Source organism: Carcharodon carcharias, chromosome 11, assembly GCF_017639515.1.
Source record: "Carcharodon carcharias isolate sCarCar2 chromosome 11, sCarCar2.pri, whole genome shotgun sequence".
Classification (NCBI taxonomy): domain Eukaryota; kingdom Metazoa; phylum Chordata; class Chondrichthyes; order Lamniformes; family Lamnidae; genus Carcharodon; species Carcharodon carcharias.
The window spans coordinates 73982193-74002537 of record NC_054477.1 but is presented as its reverse complement, the minus strand read 5'-3'; the positions used below and the strand labels follow the sequence as shown (position 1 = coordinate 74002537).

General features: G+C 41.5%; 1 protein-coding gene across 1 annotated transcript in view; it reads left to right on the top strand.

Annotated features, from left to right (window-relative positions):
* The window catches only part of LOC121284322 (interleukin-18 receptor accessory protein-like), a 67209-nt gene extending 63416 nt beyond the window's left edge, over positions 1 to 3793 (top strand). The window contains exon 11 of the mRNA XM_041199717.1: positions 3281 to 3793. Within this exon, the coding sequence (XP_041055651.1) occupies positions 3281 to 3639 (359 nt within the window). The 3' untranslated portion in view covers positions 3640 to 3793. The remainder of the gene's footprint in view (positions 1 to 3280) is intronic.
* The last annotated feature ends 16552 nt before the right edge of the window (positions 3794 to 20345 follow it).

Here is a 20345-nt window from a genome sequence, read left to right as displayed (position 1 = left end):
TAGAATCTATTATAAAGGTTGTAATATTTGTACATTTAGAAAATAATGGTAGGATTGGGCAGAGTAAACATGCATTTATGAAAGGGAATCATGATTGACAAAACCTGTTAAGAGTTTTTTGAGGATGTAACCAGCAGAATAGATAAGAGGGAACCAGCGAATGTGGTGCATTTGGACTTTCAGAAGGTTTCCAATAAGGTTTCACACAGGAGATTAGTAAGTAAAATTAGAGAACTTGGGACTGGGGGTAATATACTGATATGGATTGAGAATTGTTTAACAGACAGAAAACAGAGAGTAGCAATAAACAGGTCATTCTCAAGCTGGCAGGCCTGTAAGTGAGGTACTGCAAGGATCAGTACTTGGGGCCCCAGCTATTCAATCTATATCATTGATTTGGATGTGGCAACCAAAAGTCTTGTTTCCAAATTTGCTGATGACACAATACTGGGTGGGAATGAGAGTTGTGAGAAGGATGCAAAGTGGCTTCAAGGGATTTAGACAGGCTAAGTGAGTGGGCAAAAACATGGCAGATGGAATCGGGTGTGAAGAATGTGAAGTTTGGTATGAAAAAGGGAATATAGAGTATTTCTTAAATGGTGAGAGATTGGGAAATGTTGATGTCCAAAGGAATATGGGTGTCCTTGTTCATGAGTCTCTGAAAGCTAATATACAGATGCAGCAAGCAATTAGGAAGGCAAATAATGTGTTGGTCTTTATTGCAAGAGGATTTGAGTACAGGAGTAAAGAAGTATTGTTGCAATTGTATAGATCCTTAGCGAGGCTGCACCTGGAGTATTGTGTACAGATTTGGTCTCCTTACCCAAGAAAGGATATACTTACCATAGAGGGAGTGCAACAAAGATTCACCAGACTGATTTAAGGGACGGTGGGACTGTCCTATGAGGAGATATTGAGGTGACTGGGCCTATGTTCTTGCGAGTTTAGAAGAATGAGAGATGATCTCATTGAAACATATAAAAGTCTAACAGGGTTCAACATGGCAGATGAGGGAAGGATATTTTCGCTGGATGGAGGGTTTAGAACCGGGGACACAGTCTCAGAATAAGGGACAAGTCATTTAGGACTGAGATGAGGAGGAATTTCTTCATTCAGGGGGTGGTGAATCTTTGGAATTCTCTATTCCACAGGGCTGTGGCGATTCAATCGTTGAGCATGTTAAAGACTGAGATTCATAGATTTCTAAATATTAAAGATATCAAAGGATATGGGGATAGTGTAGGGAAATGACATTGAAGTAGAAGATCAGCTATGATCTAGTTAAATGATGGAGCAGGCTTGAGGGGCCAAATGGCCTACTCCTGCTTCTATTTCCGATGTTCCTATGAAGCCAATTAAAATGTAAGGCCAAGAGCCTTAAATCAGTCAATGAAGAATGGCTCATTTCCTGGCAACCCCACTCTTTGTGAAACTAGAGAATGTCATGTTTCAAGGTTGATTATACTGCTTTATTGTATTTTTTATGTGAGATTTTACATTAGGGCTTAATGGGTTTGCAGAGAACTTGAGAACAATCTTATCTTGGCAAAACCAACACAGCAATCAGCACATTCTGGGAGATTTTGCCAATTGTGCCCCTAGTGGAAACTCTACACCACTCTGGTCACCATAGCCGCTTAAACCATTCCAGAATTGTGCTGGAGGGCTCACTATCTTTGGTGCAATTAAAGGAATAACAATTTACTGTTTTAATTAAGAATTTCCTGTGTTATTACGTCCTTTTTTATTGTTCACTAGTGCAGGTCTGACAATGTTGGTCAATGATTCAAAGTGCAATGTCACAGGAAGTATATATAATGAAAAGAAAATGCTAGAAATACTCAACAGGTCAGACAGCATCTGTGGAGAGAGAAATAATGTTAACATTTCAGGCCAAGGACCTTTCATCAGAATTAAGAATTAGATATTTAACATTATTAGCAGTACAGAGCCAGAGAGATGGTGGGATGAAGAGGAAATGTGAAGGAAAGAAAAAGGGTAAGATCTGTGATGGGGTATAGGACAGGAGAGATTAAATGACATAAAGGATGATAGTGTAAGGCAAAAGGAGGTGGTAATATAACTATTAGGAAACAAAAGATAGGTCCAGAGGAAGCATGCATGGTTACAGTAGCACTATGACTAGCACCAGTTCCATGAGAAACTGTGGAATTACATATATCTGGTGGGAGCAATTTTCCAGTTCCTAATCATAAACTACCATCTAAATGTGAGTTTCTTTATGTTTTTTTGGATCATTAATCCTCTGTGTTGTTACGGACCAAACTGTCACGTTTATACATTTTAAAATCCAAATGATAAATTAGAAATAAAAACAGCAATGCTGTAAAACACAACAGGTCAACTCACATCTTCTATTTATATTTCAGTTTTTTAACACTCATGGCATTTTGTTTTTGCTTTGGTAAATTGGAAGTATCTCTGGGATTACAGGCTGCTTGAACAAAAGAAGATTGAAAGCCTCTGATTTTTGTGTTTCCCTTACAAGCTCAATGGGGAGGTGGATTCACACTTTCATCTAATGAACTAATCAAAAAGATATAAAAACAGTACTTAATGTGAATCAATGCTCTTTAATTTAAATTTGTTCTTGTTTTCTTTTATTGGTTCGACCTTAATTTTAAGAAAGACAAATTTAAATCTCTCTGTCTTCATAAGTGTTGATGCCATTTGTTTTATTTTTCTTTTGTATATATTGAACTCTGTAATGAATTCATCCAGTATTTTAGCCTGAAGAATATGGCCTGGCAATGTGGTATTTTTACATCCAGTGGAGATAACAAATGTGCAAGGTAGCATCCCCTGTTGTTCCTGAAGTAAATTATCCCAGTAGGATGTAATTATTAGTCCTTAGACATGTTATTCATATTTGTGGTACGTCTAAGATTAAAAATTATAGGTCAGAAGGCACACAGTTTCACCATTGAACTGTCGTGTGCTGTGAACATGAATGAAATAAGAGAAATTCCTGAATGGTAACACCTCCTTGGTTCTCCAACAAAAAAAAATCAGTAATAGAACTTAACTGTACAATTATCATCTTCTGTAATGCGCATAAACATAGCATAGAAAGTGGGATTATTGTGAGAATAAAACAGACTTTTGTTTTTGTTGGCACCACCAGAGTTTAATTTTGTCCCCTGAAGTTAAAGACATAACAAAATAAGAACATGTGTTGGTGCATTAAGTACTCAAAAATTGTGACCGTTCATCTCATTTAAGGAAGTCATATATATGTATAATTGTTTTTTTTGTGCAGTTTACACAGAAGATGTTATTTCATGTATAAAAAGAAGCAGGAGAGTAATAATTGTCCTCAGCCCAAACTACATTTCACAGAATGGATCAAAGGTTTTTGAACTGCAGACAGGAGTCAACAGTATGCTCGATAATTATAAAACCAAGGTGATTTTGATAAAATTCAGATCTCTGCCTGACATAATGGACCTTCCACAAAATGTTAAAAAGGCCATCACAGTGCTACCAGAGATAACGTGGAAAGGAAATAAGTCTTCTCCCCCATCCTCAAAATTCTGGAAAATGCTCAGATACCATATGCCAGTAAAGAAGAATGAGTTTGTGAGGAAGTCAGAGTTTCAGTTGAAAGCTGCAATCTAATGGACAAACTATGACCTTTTAGTATTGTAACTGTTGTATATCTGCTATTTTTCAATTGACTAGTATTCTGTAGAATATATCGCCAAATGCATATGAAAATCACAAGCTCAGTCCTGTTCTTATTGTGTAAAATACAAAGATGTCAGCTGTGACTCAGTCATGGATATGATAGCATGGTAGCTATCTTATTGGTATAATACTCCAGAGGCCCGGACTAATGATCTGGAGGCTTGAGTTCAAGTCCCACCATGGGAGCTGGGGAATTGAAGTTCAATTAATTAAATTAAAATTTGGCATGAAAACTAGTATCTATAACCATGAAAATACTGGACTGTAGTAAAACCTAATGTCCTATAAGGAAGGAAATCTGTAATCTTTATCCGGTTTGGCCTGTATGTAACTCCAGATCCACAGCAATTTGGTTCACCCTTAATTGCCCTCTGAAATAACCTAGCAGGCCATTCAGTTGTATTCAAGAAATTTTGATGAAATCAGCACATTACAACCTTCTCAAGGATATTTAAGGATTGACAATAAATGTTGGCCTTACCAGTGACCCACACATATTGTGAATGAAATAAAAAAAGTTGATAGTGCTGTTGCCTCTGAATCAAAAGGTTGTGAGTTCAAGTTCCACTCCAGAGACTCCAGTACCAAAATCTAGCTAGGCTGACACTCCAGTGCTGTATTGAGGAAGCTCTGCACTGTCAGACATGCTGTCTTTCGGATGAGATAATAAATCAAGGCCCTGTCTGCTCTGTCAGATGTACCTAAACATCCCGGACACTATTCAAAGAAGAGCAGGGGAGTTATTCCTGGTGTCCTGAAGATTACCTGGTCAATATCACATTGCTGTTTGTGGGAGCTTGCTGTCCACAATTGGTTGCTGTGTTTTTTACACTTCAAAAGTGCTTCATTAGCTGTAAAATGCTTTGGGACGTCCTGAAGTTGTGAATGGTGCTGTATAAATGCAAATCTTTTTTCTTTTCACAAGTTGAGATACTGTTGTAGCTTTAGCTTAGAATAAGTAACAGAACTTCTGATTATGTTTTTCTTGTAGCAAGAACTCGTCTGATTAAATAGTAATACAAAAAACAAGTAAGTTGGCCCAAAAAAGGACAAAGTCATGGTTGATTCCTTTAGTCCATTCTTTTGAGACAGGAAGTGAGATTGAGCTAAATGAATGTAACTTACTTTGGTTATTTTATATGTTCACTTGATGTCTGTGAAATAAAGCAGCTTAACAATTTGGCCTTATCTCACCAAAAGTTTTGGTTCCGTTTTGAGAAGATGGAAGAAATGCATGTGAGAGCGCATTTGAAAGACTTAGTATTTATTTCAGATCACCAAGAAAGCTCTATAGTTCCATTTCTGGGTTATGCTATTGTACAGTTAGTTATCAGGAAGTAGTGACACACTGAACATAAAATGTTCAGTTTGCTTATGGGAGTAATCAGCATTGTTAATGAGAAAATATGCAAGGAAGGTTTGAATTTGTAAAACTTAAAAAAGCTTCAATTTAATTAAGAGTTATTTTACACTATAGCTATGAGGTTGTACCATTTTTTAAAATAAGATTTCAAAAAAAATTATGGATATATAAAAAGAATTAAATGATAATATTTTGCAAATCAAATTCAAGTTTTACTGTAACGTAGAGCATAAAATGTTCGTTTATCAGTGAGTTCTATTTGAAATGTGAACTTGTTTACTTTAAAGTAATAAATCACAACCTAAATCAATCTGTAGTCCAGCTTCAAGTTGACTGAATTGCCTGGATTATTAAAATGCATTGGGGCCAGGATTTTCACCCTGATAAACAGTGGTTAAAAGGCTATTTCAAGCCATGAATCAGAGGCTGACTTGAATTTCCCAGTTGGCCTATGGGGCTCCCGCACATCAGCAGGATTGCAGTTGCCTGGAGGCAGCCTCCCGGCAGCAGACTCGGGTGGGTGAGGGGGTTGAGGGGAGACAGATGTTGAAGCCAAAGATCAGCTTTGATCGTATTGAATGGCGGAGCAGGCTTGATGGGCCATGTGAGCTACTCCTGCTCCAGTTTCTTGTGTTCTTGTGAGGCCCATCCCCAAAAACTATCTTTCCACAGCTGTGGCCACAGACTGCCCAATGGAGGGGTTCTTCCCCACAATGGTGGACTGGAGGCTGTGGCCATTTTTTATTTCAAATTTTTTAAAGTTACTGAGAGTGCACTTCAAGATGGGGGCACCCTTTCTCTCCAATACTTGCAACAGCAAGCTTCAGCTGCTATCATGCTGAAGGGCCTTTTATTGGCCCCACCAGCCTCAAGAACCAACCCAAGGCAGCCTTGGGCCATTAATTGGGACATAGGTTGGATCCTGATGTCAGGGTTCCAACTCAAGCAAGGTGACCAGTTCTGAGGAGGAAATAAAATAAGGGACATTTTGACAGTGGGGGAAGGGTGGGCAGATGGAGTACTGGTGTGAACATATGAATAGGTGCAGAAGTATGCCATTTGTCCCCTTGAACCTGTTCTGCCATTCAATAAGATCATAGCTGATCTAGTTGTGTTTTGATTTCCACATTCCCATCTACACCTGATAACCTTTGATTCCCTTGCTTAACAAGAATGTATTTACCCTTGCCTTAAAAATATTCAATGACCCTGCCTCCATCACCTTTTGAGGCAGAGTTCCAAAGTCACACAACCATCTGAGAGAAAGAATTTCTCATCTCTGTCCCAAAAGGAAAACCCCTAATTTCAAAACAGTGTCCCTATTTCTGGATTCACCCACAAGAGGAAACAAACTTTCCACATCCAACTTGTCAAGACCATTCAGGATCTTATATAATTCAATCAAGTCACCCTTCACTCTTCTAAACTCCAGTGGAAACAATCCCAGTCTGTTCAACCTATCCTCATAAGTCAACCTGATTATTTTAGGTATCAATCTAGTAAACCTACTTTGAACCACCTCCAATGTGTTTTACAATTTTAGATCATGAACTCTCTCCTCCATCCCCACCCCCTTTCCATTTTCTCCCCCTCCTTTTTGTTTTTTCCAATAATTTATATAGATTTTTCTTTTCTCACCTATTTCCATTATTTTTAAATGTATTTCCACCCATTGTTTTATCTTTACCTTTTAGCCTTTTTAGTATTGCTTCACCCCACCCCACTAGAGCTATCTGTACCTTGTTTGTCCTGCTTTCTACCCTTAATTAGCACATTCCTTTAGATAATATCACCACCTTCAACACCTCTTTGTCCTTTTGTCTGTGACATCTTTTGGTTATCTCCACCTATCACTGGCCCTTTACCTAGCCCTTCTTGTCCCAACAACCCCCCACCCCTTAAACCAGCTTACCATTCACCTCTTTCCTATTTTTACTTAGTTCTGTTTAAGGGTCATAAGGACTTGAAACATCAACTGTGCTCTTCTCCACCGATGCTGCCAGACCTGCTGAGATTTTCCAGGTATTTCTGTTTTTGTTTTTCTTTTCCAGCATCCACAGTTCTTTGCTTTTATCTTTGTGTTTAATTGACTGCCACTTCTCTTCAAGGAATGCCTACCTTGAAGAAGTTTTGTTCTACTCTCCGTCAGGATTTTCGTATCTCTCTTTTGCCTTCTTCATCTTCATTGCTTTCCATTTGTCTCCTGGTGTTTGACAAGGTGTTTACTAAAACCCGCTTTCACGGCCATATCTCCTTTCTCAGTGACTGTCTCCGTCTCCGACTTACCCCATGTGGATTTCAACTGAAATTCCATCCTTCATGTTTCGAACCCACCCAGGATTACAGGTATCTCCGGGGCATGTAACGCTCCTTGGACTGCTGTTCTCGTTGCATTCTGAGATCCACACTCAGGGCCATGCGCCGCCATATGAACACACTCGACCTCTCCCTCCAGCAATATTGCAGCACTCTTTTTGAAAGCTACGCATACCCCCAGTTTCATTTTATTCTTCGTCTCATCCGATGCCTCAACAAGAAACTTTTTCTCTTTCTCTCAAGTGCTAAGGAACGCAAGCTCCAACAACTCATTGACACCAACACCCATCTAGGACCCTCCACCCCTGCCTGTCCCTTTGCCCCATCGTGTCTTCCAATCCCAGCCCTGGCCGTGTATTCACCATACCCCCTGACCTTCCCCTCTCCGACGCTGAACGTTCAGTACTCAGCAAAGGACTTAGTTTCATACCCTTACGCCCTCATCTCAATAAATTTTGGGCTTGGCACGATGTTGAACTCTTCTTCCGCCGCCTTCATCTCCGTGCTCACTTCTTTGGGCAGGAGTCCTCTACCCGTTCAACGGATCCTTTTACCCACCTCCAATATTCTCCCTCCACCTGGACCCCTCCCTCCGGATTCTTACCTTCTCTTGATCTTTTCATTGAGAACCGTCGGTGTGACATTAGTCATCACAATTTCTCTGCTCCTCTCACCAATTCTAGCCCGTGTCTCTCTGAACTTGCTGCACTCCATTCTCTCAGGTCCAACCCCAACATTGTCATCAAACTGACAAGGGTGGTGCTGTTGTTGTCTGGCGCACTGACCTCTACCTCGCAGAGGCTGAGCATCAACTCACAGACACTTCCTCCTACTTCTCCCTGGACCATAACCCCACCACCGAACATCAAGCCATTGTTTCCAGGACTGTCACTGACCTCATCTCCTCTGGAGATCTTCCTTCCACAGCTTACAACCTGATAGTCACCTAACTTCGGACGGCCCACTTCTACCTCCTACCCAAAATCGACAAACAGAACTGTCCCGGCAGACCGATAATGTCAACCTGTTCCTGCCCCACGAATTTCATTTCTCATTATCTTGACTCCCTTCTGTCTCCCTTGTCCAGTCCCTTCCCACCTACATCCATGATTCCTCTGACACCCTACGTCACATCAACAATTTCCAGCCCCTGGCCTCAACTGCCTCCTCTTTACCATGGACGTCCAATCCCTCTACACCTCCATCCCCCATCAGGAAGGTCTGGTGGCTCTCTGCTTCTTCCTCGAACAGAGGCCCGAACAATCCCCATCCACCACTACTCTCCTCCGTCTGGCTGAACTTGTACCCACACTGAACAATTTCTCCTTTAACTCCTCTCACTTCCTCCAAATAAAAGGTGTGGCTATGGGTACCCGCATGGGCCCCAGCTATGCCTGTCTCTTTATGGGGTATGTGGAACATTTCTTGTTCCAGTCCAACTCCGGCCACCTCCTGCAACTCTTTCTTTGGTACATCGATGATTATTTCAGTGCTGCTTCATGCCCTTGTCGGGACCTGGAAAAATTTATTAATTTTGATTCCAATTTCCACCCCTCCATCATTTTCACATGGTTCATCTCTGACACTTCCCTTCCCTTCCTTGACCTCTCTGTCTCAATTTCTGGAGATAGACTGTCCACCAATATCCATTACAAGCCTACCGACTCGCACAGCTACCTCGATTACAGCTCCTCACACCCCGCTTCCTGTAAGGACTCCATCCCATTCTCTCAGTTCCTTCACCTCCGTCGCATCTGTTCTGATGATGCCACTTTCAAAAAAAGTTCCTTCTTCCTTAACCGAGGTTTTCCATCCACGGTCGTTGACAGGGCCCTCAACCATGTCCGGCCCATCTCCCGCGCATCCACCCTCACACCTTCTCCTCCCTCCCAGAAACATGATAGGGTCCCCCTTGTCCTCACTTATCACCCCAGCAGCCTCTGCATTCAAAGGATCATTCTCCGCCATTTCCGCCAACTCTAGCATGATGCCACCACCAAACAAATCTTCCCTTCACCCCCCCCCGGCAGCATTCCGTAGGGATCATTCCCTCTGTGACATCCTGGTCCACTCCTCCATCACCCCCTACTCCTCAACCCCTTCCCACGGCACCTTCCCATGCAACTGCAGAAGATGCAACACTTGCTCCTTCTCCTCCCCTCTCCTCACCGTCCAAGGGCCCAAACACTCCTTTCAAGTGAAGCAGCATTTCACTTGCACTTCCCTCAACTTAGTCTACTGCATTCGTTGCTCCCAATGCGGTATCCTCTACATTGGAGAGACCAAATGCAGACTGGGTGACCGCTTTGCAGAACACCTTCGGTCTGTCCGCAAGCATTACCCGGAACTCCCTGTTGCTTGCCATTTCAACACTCCACCCTGCTCTCGTGCCCACATGTCCGTCCTTGACTTGCTGCATTGTTGCAGTGAATCTCAACGCAAACTGGAGGAACAGCACCTCATCTTCCGACTAGGCATTTTACAGTCTTCCGGACTGAATATTGAGTTCAACAATTTTAGATCATGAACTCTCTCCTCCATCCCCAGCCCCTTTCTGATTTCTCCCCCTCCTTTTTGTTTTTTCCAATAATTTATATAGATTTTTCTTTTCCCACCTATTTCCATTATTTTTAAATGTTTTTCCATCCATTGTTTTATCTCTACTTTTTAGCCTTTTTAGTATTCCTTCACCCCACCCCACCCCCACTAGAGCTATCTGTACCTTACTCGTCCTGCTTTCTACCCTTAATTAGCACATTCCTTTAGATAATATCACCACCTTCAACACCTCTTTGTCCTTTTGTCTGTGACAGCTTTTAGTTATCTCTACCTATCAGTAGCCCTTTACCTAGCCCTTCTTGTCCAAACCGCTGCCCCTCCACCCCCCCCCTCCCCCAACTTAAACCAGCTTATATTTCACCCCTTTCCTATTTTTACTTAGTTATGTTGAAGGTTCATGAGGACTGGAAATGTCAACTGTGCTCTTCTCCACCGATGCTGCCAGACCTGCTGAGTTTTTTCAGGTATTTCTGTTTATATTTTTGTTTCCAATGCATTTACATCCTTCCTTAAATAAGGAGATCAAAACTGCACACAGTATTTGAGATGTGGTTTCACCAACGCCCTGTATAAGCAAAGCAAAACAAATTTACTTTTATGTTCAATTCCTCTTGAAATAAAGGATAGCATTCTATTAGCCTTCTTGATTATGTGCTGTACCTACATACTCACTTTTTATGATGAATGCTCTAGAACACTTAAATTCCTCTGCACCTCAGGATTCTGCAGTTGTTCTCCATTTAAGTAATACTCTGTTTATTGATTATTCTTGCCAAAGTGAATAGCTTTACATTTTCCCACACTATACTTCACCTGCCTGATTTTTGCCCACTCACTCAACCTATCGATAACCATCTGCAAACACTTTATTTTCTTCACAACAGACTTTCCAACCTATCTTTGTGTCATCTACAAATTAAGCCAACATGCCTTTGTTCCCCTCATCTAAGTCATTGATGTCAATTGTAAAAAGTTGAGGTTCCAGCACAGATACACATCACATCCTGCCATTCAGAAAAGGCTCCATTTATGCATACTCTCTGTTTTCTGCCAGAAAGCCAATTTTCAATCCATGCTAATATGTTACCCCCTACACCATGAGTTCTTACTTTCTGCAATAACTTTTGATGTGGCACCTTATCAAATGCCTTCTGGAAATTCAAGTACAGTATGTCTACAGGCTCCCCTTTATCCACAGCGCATGTTACTCCTTCAAAGAACTCTAATAAATTGGTTAAATATGATTTCCCTTTCACAAAACAATGCTGACTCTTCTTGATTACCTTGACATTTTCTAAGTGCCCAGCTATAACCTCTTTAATGATCGATTCTAACACCTTCCCCATGACAGACGTCAAGCTAACTGGTCTATAGTTCCCTGTTGCCTGCTTCCCTCCTTTCTTGAATGGAGGTGTTATATTTACTACTTTCTAGTCTGATAAAACCTTTCCAGAATCTAGGGAATTTTGGAAAATTAACACCAATGCATCTACTACCTCATTAGCCACCTCTTTTAAGACACTAGGATGAATTCTGTCTGGACCCGGAGACTTGTCAGCCCTCAGCTCCATCAGTTTGCTCAGCATTGCTTCCCTAGTGATTGCAATTTCACCAAGTTCCCCTCTCCCTTCCACCTCCTGATTTACAGCTATTACTGGAATGTTTTTTGTATCCTCTATCGTGAAGCCAGAAACAAAATATTTGTTCATTTCATTTGCCATTTCCTTATTATCTACTATTAACTCCCCATTGTCACACCCTAGAGGACTAACATTCACTTATCCTTTTTAAGTACTTGTAGAAACTCTTGCTATCCATTTTCACATTTCTAGCTAGCTTCCTCTCACACTCTAATTCCTTCCTCCTGATTAACCTTTTAGCCAATCTCTCCTGTTCTCTATGTTCTGACCAATCATCTGACCTGCTTTGTGCTTTCAAGATGTCGCTCATCTTAGTGCTTTCCCTAACTTTTTAAGATGGTGGGTCTTCCTCTTAGAATTTTTCTTCATAGTCAGAACATGCTTATTCTGAGTATTCTGAAATATCCCCTTAAATGTCTGCCACTGCTTCACTATTGATCTATCCCCTAGCCTAGTATTCCTGTTCACTTCAGCTAGCTCAGCTTTCATGCCCACATATTTGCCCTTATTTAAGTTTAAAATACCAATCTTATACCCATTCTTCTCCCTTTCAAACTGGATGTAAAATTCAATCATATTGTAGTCACTGCTACCTTGGTGTGTCTTTCCTCTCGGGGTCATTAATCAACCCTGTCACATGACACAATACTAACGGCAGGATTTTCTGCACCCACCTGCCACCGGGATCATCCAGTCCTGCCACAAGTCAATGAACTTCTGGCTGGGGCGCCGCCTGACCCGCGGGGGGTCTCATCTGCGGTAGGTCCCACCCATGACTGGGCAGGAAAATCCTGGCCTATGTCTAACATAACCTGCTCTCTGGTTGGTTCCAGAATGTGCTGCTCTAAAAAACTCCCTCAAAAGCATTCTATAAACTCCTTAACCAGGCTACTACTGCCAACCTGATTTTCCTGTTCATATGTAGATTAAAGTCACCCATGATTATTGCCGTCCCTTTACCACAAGCACCCAATATTTCTTCTTGTATACTTTGTCCAACATTGTGGTTACTGTTAGGGGGCCTGCAGACCAGTGGTAACTTCTTTCCTCTAATATGCCTCATCTCCACTCAAACCAATTCTACATCCTGATGCCCTGAACCAAGATCAACTCTAACCATTCCACAAATGCCATCCTTGATTAACAGTGCTACCACTCCGGCTTTACCTATTCTTCTTGAATGTCATATATCCCTCAATATTCAGGATCCAATCCTTGCCATTGTGCAGCCACATCTCCTTAATGGCTATCAGATCATATTTATTTACTTCAATGTATGCTATCAATTTGTTTACCTTGTTATGAATGCTGCACAACATTCAGATACAGAGCCTTTAGTTTTGTCTATTTGCTATCTTTGTAACATCTAGACTTGATTGTTGATACATTCTTAGGCCTTTTCTCTTTGTCCCTTTGGCCCTCATTTCCCATATTACTATTTTACTCTCTTACCTTGTTTCTACTCATTGATAGTCCACATCTTCCCACTTTTGATTCCTTGCCTCCACTATTTAGTTTCAAATTCTCTCCTCTTCTTTAGTTAAATGGTTCACAAGAACACTGGTCCCAGCATGGTTCAGGTGTGGACAGTCCCAATGCCTACAGCCCCCACTTTCCCCAGTATTGGTGCCAGTGCCCCACAAACTAGAACCCATTTCTCCCACACCAGTCTTTGAGCTTTGTATTCCTCTCTCTAATTTTATGTACCCTATGCCAATTTGCACGCTGCTCAGGTAATAATTCAGAGATTATAACCTTTGAAATTCTGTTTTTTAATTTAGTGTCTAGCTCCTCATACTGTTTATGCAGAACCTCTTTCCTAGTTCTAGCTGTGTTGTTGGTACCTATATAGACCACAACAACTGGATTCTCCCCCTCCCACTGCAAGTTCCTCTCCAGCTCTGAGCAGATGTCCCAAACCCTGGCACTGGGTAGGCAACACAGCCATCTGGATTCTTGCCCTTTGCTACAGAGAACATTGTTCATGCCCCTCACTATAATGTCCCCTACTACCACTACATTCCTTTTTGCTCCCCCCACTTGAATGGTTTCCAGTGGTGCCATGTCTGGATTCTTGCTCTTTGCTACAGAGAACATTGTTAATCCCCTCACTATACTGTCCCCTACTAACACTAGATTCCTTTTTGCTCACCCCACTTGAATGGCTTCCATGGTGTCATGGTCAGTTTGCTTATCCACCCTGCAGTCCCCACTCTCATCCAAACAAGATGAGAGAACCTCAAACCTATTGGACAATTGCAGAGGCTGACACTCCTGCACTATTGCCCTCTGGGCCCCCTTACCTTTTCCACTCGCAGTCACCCCCTTCCTGTCTCTGACTACTGACCAAATCAGACTGGGTTAGATTTTAAGACCAGAATTAACACTTTAAACTCCCTCACTCACCAAACTCTCAGGTTTGTACTCAGTTTCCTCAGCTGCACTCCATTTGCCTTGGCTGCATGAAAGAATCCTGAATTTATAGCCATCTGAACTGGTGAGACCAGAGACCAGGAGAAAGGAGAGTCATTGATAATCATTCACTCACCAAAAGAATTAAGTTCTATGTGTAACTGATGATTGCACCCCCAGAAGGATTTGTAGCTTTTTTACTGCAGTTGTGCAGTTGTAGAGGCTGCATTGTAAATAATAATAATGTACACCATTTCCATGCTCCAAAGTTATGGCAGCAAAGATACCACACTTAAAGAACCGTGTTCCTATCTGGAGGAATTGGAGATCACCTCCTACAAAACTAAGTACCTCACAACATCCAAACATAATATATTTTACCTACAGTCTGCCTCCTCGATGCTCCTCACTGTTTCCAATGCTCCACGCTGCTGCCTTTTGTTTATTGACGCTCCATGCTGCTCCTTGATGCACCACGCATCTCCTTAAGGAATGCCTCACCATTCGAGGATCTCACTGCTTCTCAAGGACCTTGCTGTCCCACAATCTCCAAAAAGTCCTTTCCTTAAAATTTCCAAGATGGCAATGTTGGAAATCCACCAAATGAGGGAGATTTCTCATCCCTGAAGATACATTCATTGGAAATCTTTAGATTCGGTTAAAGTTATTATACATTTGACTGCAATAGTTCTGAAATATCTAGCCCCCGTCTCACTTCTTGAGATACTTTTCTTTTGTTCCTACAGCTTTCAGCAGACTATTAGATTGTGCAAAGGTTATAAATTCACTGCATTACATTTGCTGATTACATTTTACTTGAAGTTCAGCCTTAATGAGATCAAAACTGTACATATTCCTACCACCTCTGTCCCATCAGTGAGAACACTCTCTTGACTTGTGCATTTGATGGGGGAATGCTTAAGGCAAATGACACCAGTGTGTACAGGTTTTCAAATTTGTGCATGATCTGAATATCCAATTACATTTACCTGGAACTGAATTCACCTGATCAACATCCTTTAACAGTGATATAAGAATACAATATTCATCATATAGACCATCAACTGACAGTGTGTCTTGAAGCTGGAAACTTTCCATGCTCTCAACTAGGGAGTCTAATTTGAGATCTTCACCATTCAAGTTCAGACATTGCAGGGAAAACAGCAGATTATTGGTTGTCAGGTCAAACCGCTTCTCAAGATATGAACTTGTTGCCTAGATGCATGTGAAGAAGTTGCTTGTTATTTCTTTTCTTTGGTGATCAGGAAGCTGAACCAGTGTTTGCTGTGTTTGAAGCCAAAAAAATGAACCATTGATCTTTTGCAGAGGTGATGACGTGAGAGCTGAATGACATCATTCAGTCAAGTGCAGATGTTTACATGGACTGTAGCTTTAGGTTGGCTCATTCAAATAGTGATAACAAGTTGGCACAGAACATTTGATAGATGGAGACGTTTGTGCTGGCAGATTCCACCATCATGCTGTTCTTCATCCATCATAAGGAGCTTCAGTAAATGCTTTGAATGTTGCTAAAGTATGAAAACAAAGCAGGCCACACTTTCAAAATGCAATCCACAGCTTCTTCCAATGATGATCAGTGTGTAACTAATATGAAGCTCATATGCTTCAACTGACTCCAGATCAACAAATTCCACAAACTCTTGGAGGTCTTTATGTTGCACTGCCAATGAAGAGAAGTGACCACATATTTTCCTCACCACAGCATCTATGTCATTATCTAACTCATGTAGACATGTTTTAAAAGCATTGTTGACAACATGAGCTAAGCAAGCAGCTTTGGAAATCTTTGGGCTCTTTCCAGAATGTATTGGATGTGCAGTGTATTGAATCCCAAAATTGGCATTGGTATTATCAGCTGAAAAAGCTGCCACTTGTTGGAAGTTCAGTGCTTTTTCCAGTGATGTCAGAACATGATCTATAATTACCCCAGAAGCCTCAAATAGATGTTTAGAAAAGTCTAGCAGTTTGGACACACATCCATATTTGGCAATGTAGTACTATACACAAATAGGTGGAGGTGATGGCGCAGTGGTATTGTTGCTAGACTAGTAATATAGAGACCCAGGGTAATACTCTGGGGACCTGGGTTCAAACCCTGCCATGGTTGATGGTGGAATTTGAATTCAATAAAAATCTGGAATGAAAGGTCTGGTGATGACCATGAAACCATTGTCAATTGTTATAAAAACCCATCTGGTTTGCTAATGTCATTTAGGGAAGGAAACCTACTGCCCTTACCTGGTCTGGTCTACATGTGACTCCAGACCCCCACAGCAATGTGGTTGACCCTTAAATGCCTAGCAAGCCACTCAGTTCAAGGGCAATAAATGCCCATGAATGAATAAAAAAGAGATGTGTCTTCCTAATTCCTTTATTAAAGGTGTTTGTTGCAACTAAAACACTCAGATATGAAGTTTGAAATGCTCAACTTCCTAAGAGCATTTGTTACAATTTTCCCTGTTTTTGTCTGTCCAAATGATAAGATATTTTTAGCAAAGAAGGAATCAGAACAGATGGGTTGCCAATTTCAAGGGTCAGTCCATCGTGTGTTATGAGCCACCATGTTTCACTGTTAGGTATATAGTTTCCACTTCTTTTCTGCCTTTGAAGAATATTTGGTGGTGAAAAAAGCTTGGGTTTCTTGCCCTGAACTAGCAATTGCTCTTTTGTTGTTGTCCCACGGCTTGCTGTTTCACATTGATCAGCCCACCATGATTTATTGAGAAGCCTTTGGACCAGTTTATTTTTTTGCTTCATGCTTATTCCCAGCGTGGAATTTCAGCCAGCAGCTTAGTCCCAATCCTGAAGCCTGGATAGTTTTTTTTTAGGTGAGGTGGGTGGGTGACCATATAGAAGACAGGGGGCCAAATTTTTACTCCAAATTGGGGTGCGCAAAGTTGGGAAAATTCCCAGCTCCCCAAACCCAACTCAGGAGAAACTTAACTAAATGCTTGAATTTTTGTTCCCGGGGGCGGGTGCTAACTGGAGTTAGGCCCGCCAGCCCCGGAAACAGTTGGGAGACAGCCACAGGGGCTGCCGGGTGCTGAGGTGGGCTGTTTAAAAGGCCCTGGGACTTTCTCCCAGTTATAAGCAGTAAGGCCCTCTTGCACTCACCCCTCACACTTCTTATGCCTATCCACACCAAGCCCACCACCCATGTCCCCTCCATGCCAACCTATTCCCCTCTACCTACTCCCATGGTCCCTCATTCACCCCATGCCAACCTACACCAGTCCTGAATTTTTCACATCAATTGTCAACCAAATCTGCTCCACAATGGTGGGAAAGTACTGTAGAGTGGCGCAGTATATTGATTCAAACAGTAGTTCCACAATGCTGGAACATGCTTAGAGATGTGGGTTGTGGCCTCAGGAGGAGAGATAGAGTTACTAACTCTGGTTGGAAATATTCCTTGAGGTTTCATTACATGATCTCCTGTTTTCAACTACCCTACCAAGTCAAACAGCCCTTTTTCCTATCTCTAATGTTTTTATTACCAATAGTATACATATATATGTATACACACACACACAGTATTCATTTAGTGCTTTTTGCAACCAATGAGCTTTTCATTCCACTTTACAGCCAATGAAGTCTTTTGAAATGTAGTCACTCTTGGAACATAGAAAGTTTTCAAAGAAAAGCAAGGATGTGCAGTGTTACAGGGAGAAGGCAGGAGAATGGTACTATGTGAACTGCTCATTCGGAGAGCTTGTGCAGACTCAATGAGCCAAATGGCTTCCTCCTGGGCTGTAACAATTCTGTGTTAAAAAAACCCAACTTTTTATAAACACCTCTTGGATTTTTCTCCCGGGTTAATGATAGCACTGTATAGGAGATTCATCGTTAATCACTGAGGACTCCAGGACAATTGTGGATGGTTGACAACCCAATGGGGAGAGTGTGCACTTCAAAACAGGCAAAGGCAAACTCTACTGGGAGTCTTTCAGTAGATTAACCTGGAGACTCCTGAACAGAAGTATGAATTTCCAGATGTGTCAGATATCCGTACAACCTTGAGAAAAAGGAAAAACACTGTGTGTCCTAATTCACAGTGGTAGGGCATCTAACGGTATCTGCCTTATTTATACTAGCCTCGCAGTTTGGGTTTGCTTAAAAAAGTGTCAAATTGCTGAAAGTCCAAGCTGATAACAGTATAGCACTGAAAATCAAGTGCCTGGCACTAGAATGGATAGGGCAAGCAAATGTGCAATAAAAACAAAAAGTGCTGGAAAAACTCAGCAGGTCTGACAGCACCTTTGGAGACAGAAACAAAGTTAATGTTTGGAGTCCAATATGACTTGTCTTCAAAAATGTGCATCTCTGTAACCAATCAGATAGAAGGATTGTGGAATTAATGGGTCTGAGAAGTGTGAACTAGAATGGGTGAATTCAATCGCAAATCAGGCTCAGAAAATTAAAGGGACAAAGAAATATTGGATTAAAAGAAGACCATAAGACTGTAAGACATAGGAGCAGAAATTAGGCCATTTGGCCCATCGAGTCTGCTCTGCCATTCAGTCATGGCTGATAAGTTTCTCAACCCCATTCTCCCGCCTTCCCCCATAACGTTTGATCCCCTTACCAATCAAGAACCTATCTATCTCGGTCTTAAATGCACTCAATGACCTAGCTTCCACAGCCTTCTGTGGCAATGAATTCCATAGATTCATCACTCTCTGGCTAAAGAAGTTTCTCCTCATCTCTGTTCTAAAAGTTCTTCGCTTTACTCTGAGGCTGTGCCCTCGGGTCCTAGTCTCTCCTACTAATGGAAACATCTTCCCCACGTCCACTCTAACCAGGCCTTTCAGTATTCTGTAAGTTTCAATCAGATCCCCCCTCATCCTTCTAAACTCCATCGAGTATAAACCCAGAGTCCTCAAACGTTCCTCATAAGTTAAGCCTTTCATTTCTGGGATCATTCTCGCGAACCTCCTCTGGACCCTCTCCAGGGCCAGAACATCCTTCCTGAGATACGGGGCCCAAAATTGTTCACAATATTCTAAATGTGATCAGACCAGAGCCTTATAAAGCCTCAGCAGCACATCCCTGCTTTTATATTCTAGTCCTCTCGAAATAAATGCCAACATTACATTTGCCTTCCTAACTACCGACTCAACCTGCAAGTTAACCTTAAGAGAATCCTGGACTAGGACTCCCAAGTCCCTTTGCAGTCCAGATTTCTGAATTCTCTCCCCATTTAGAAAATAGTCTCTGCCTCTATTTTTCCTACCAAAGTGAATGACCTCACATTTCCCCACATTGTATTCTATCTGCCACTTCAAAAGAAACCGAATGAAAGAAACAAAAAATAGTTTTAAATTTTACATTTTTAAACTAAACAATTCAAACGTGAAGGAATGAGGCTCCTCACTTGAAATAATTAATTTTCAGTGCTAGAGAGATTGGCTGGCAGTCACCACATATCGCACCATTAAAAGGGGTAGTTAGACTGACATAGACAAGACAACTTTGATGAGTTTAGTTCGTGTTTACTATGCAAATATAGCATCTGCACATCGTTCAATGGTGAGGAAAGATGGCAAGGTGTTACTTACACAAAACGAAAGTTGGAGCAGCAGTACATTCTGGACAGCAACTTTCGGATTTCTGTGTTTAACCTTGTAGCTGTCCTAGCCTGAAGCTGCTGTAACATTTGCACATTTGTCAACAAATTCTGTATTAGCTTTCGTTTAACTGCTGATAATTAATTATGCATTCATCTTGCCATTTCAAAGCACAATATCACAATTTTCATTTAGATTTCTTGATAGAAGCATGATTTTCATTTTGAATCCTGATCAAAACGACATTACTCCTTCAGTTTTTTTTATAGTCCAGCACGTAACAGACCTTTTTTCCACACAAAGTCCTGTAAAAATCACATTCATAATGTTGCTTTCACTAAACGAGAGTAGTATGAATGATAATGTGATCTAAAACTTCAGTTTGATTCGCAAGTGTAGATCGCCTCAGTAAACTGGTTCTGTGTTTATCAACGTCCCTGCATTCTCCCTTTAGCACCTGCTTTCCGAAATCGGGAGGAGTAACAACCGCCACAGGTTGTTGGGAAATCGCTGAGGGTGAAACTCAGTCAGAGGGGAAACTTGTTAAAGCAATTAGGAAAGTGCTATGCAAGATGGAATCGAGCAGCCATGCACAACAAGGATTGTAATTGGGTATGCATCACCCAGTTAGGTGGAGATTGCTGTGCATTCCTGGGATAATTGTACTTGGCAGAGAGAACTTGATATACCTGGTACAGAAGAGAGAGGGTGGCGTTAAGGTATCAATGGAGCTGTAAAAGTAACCGACGAGCACTATGA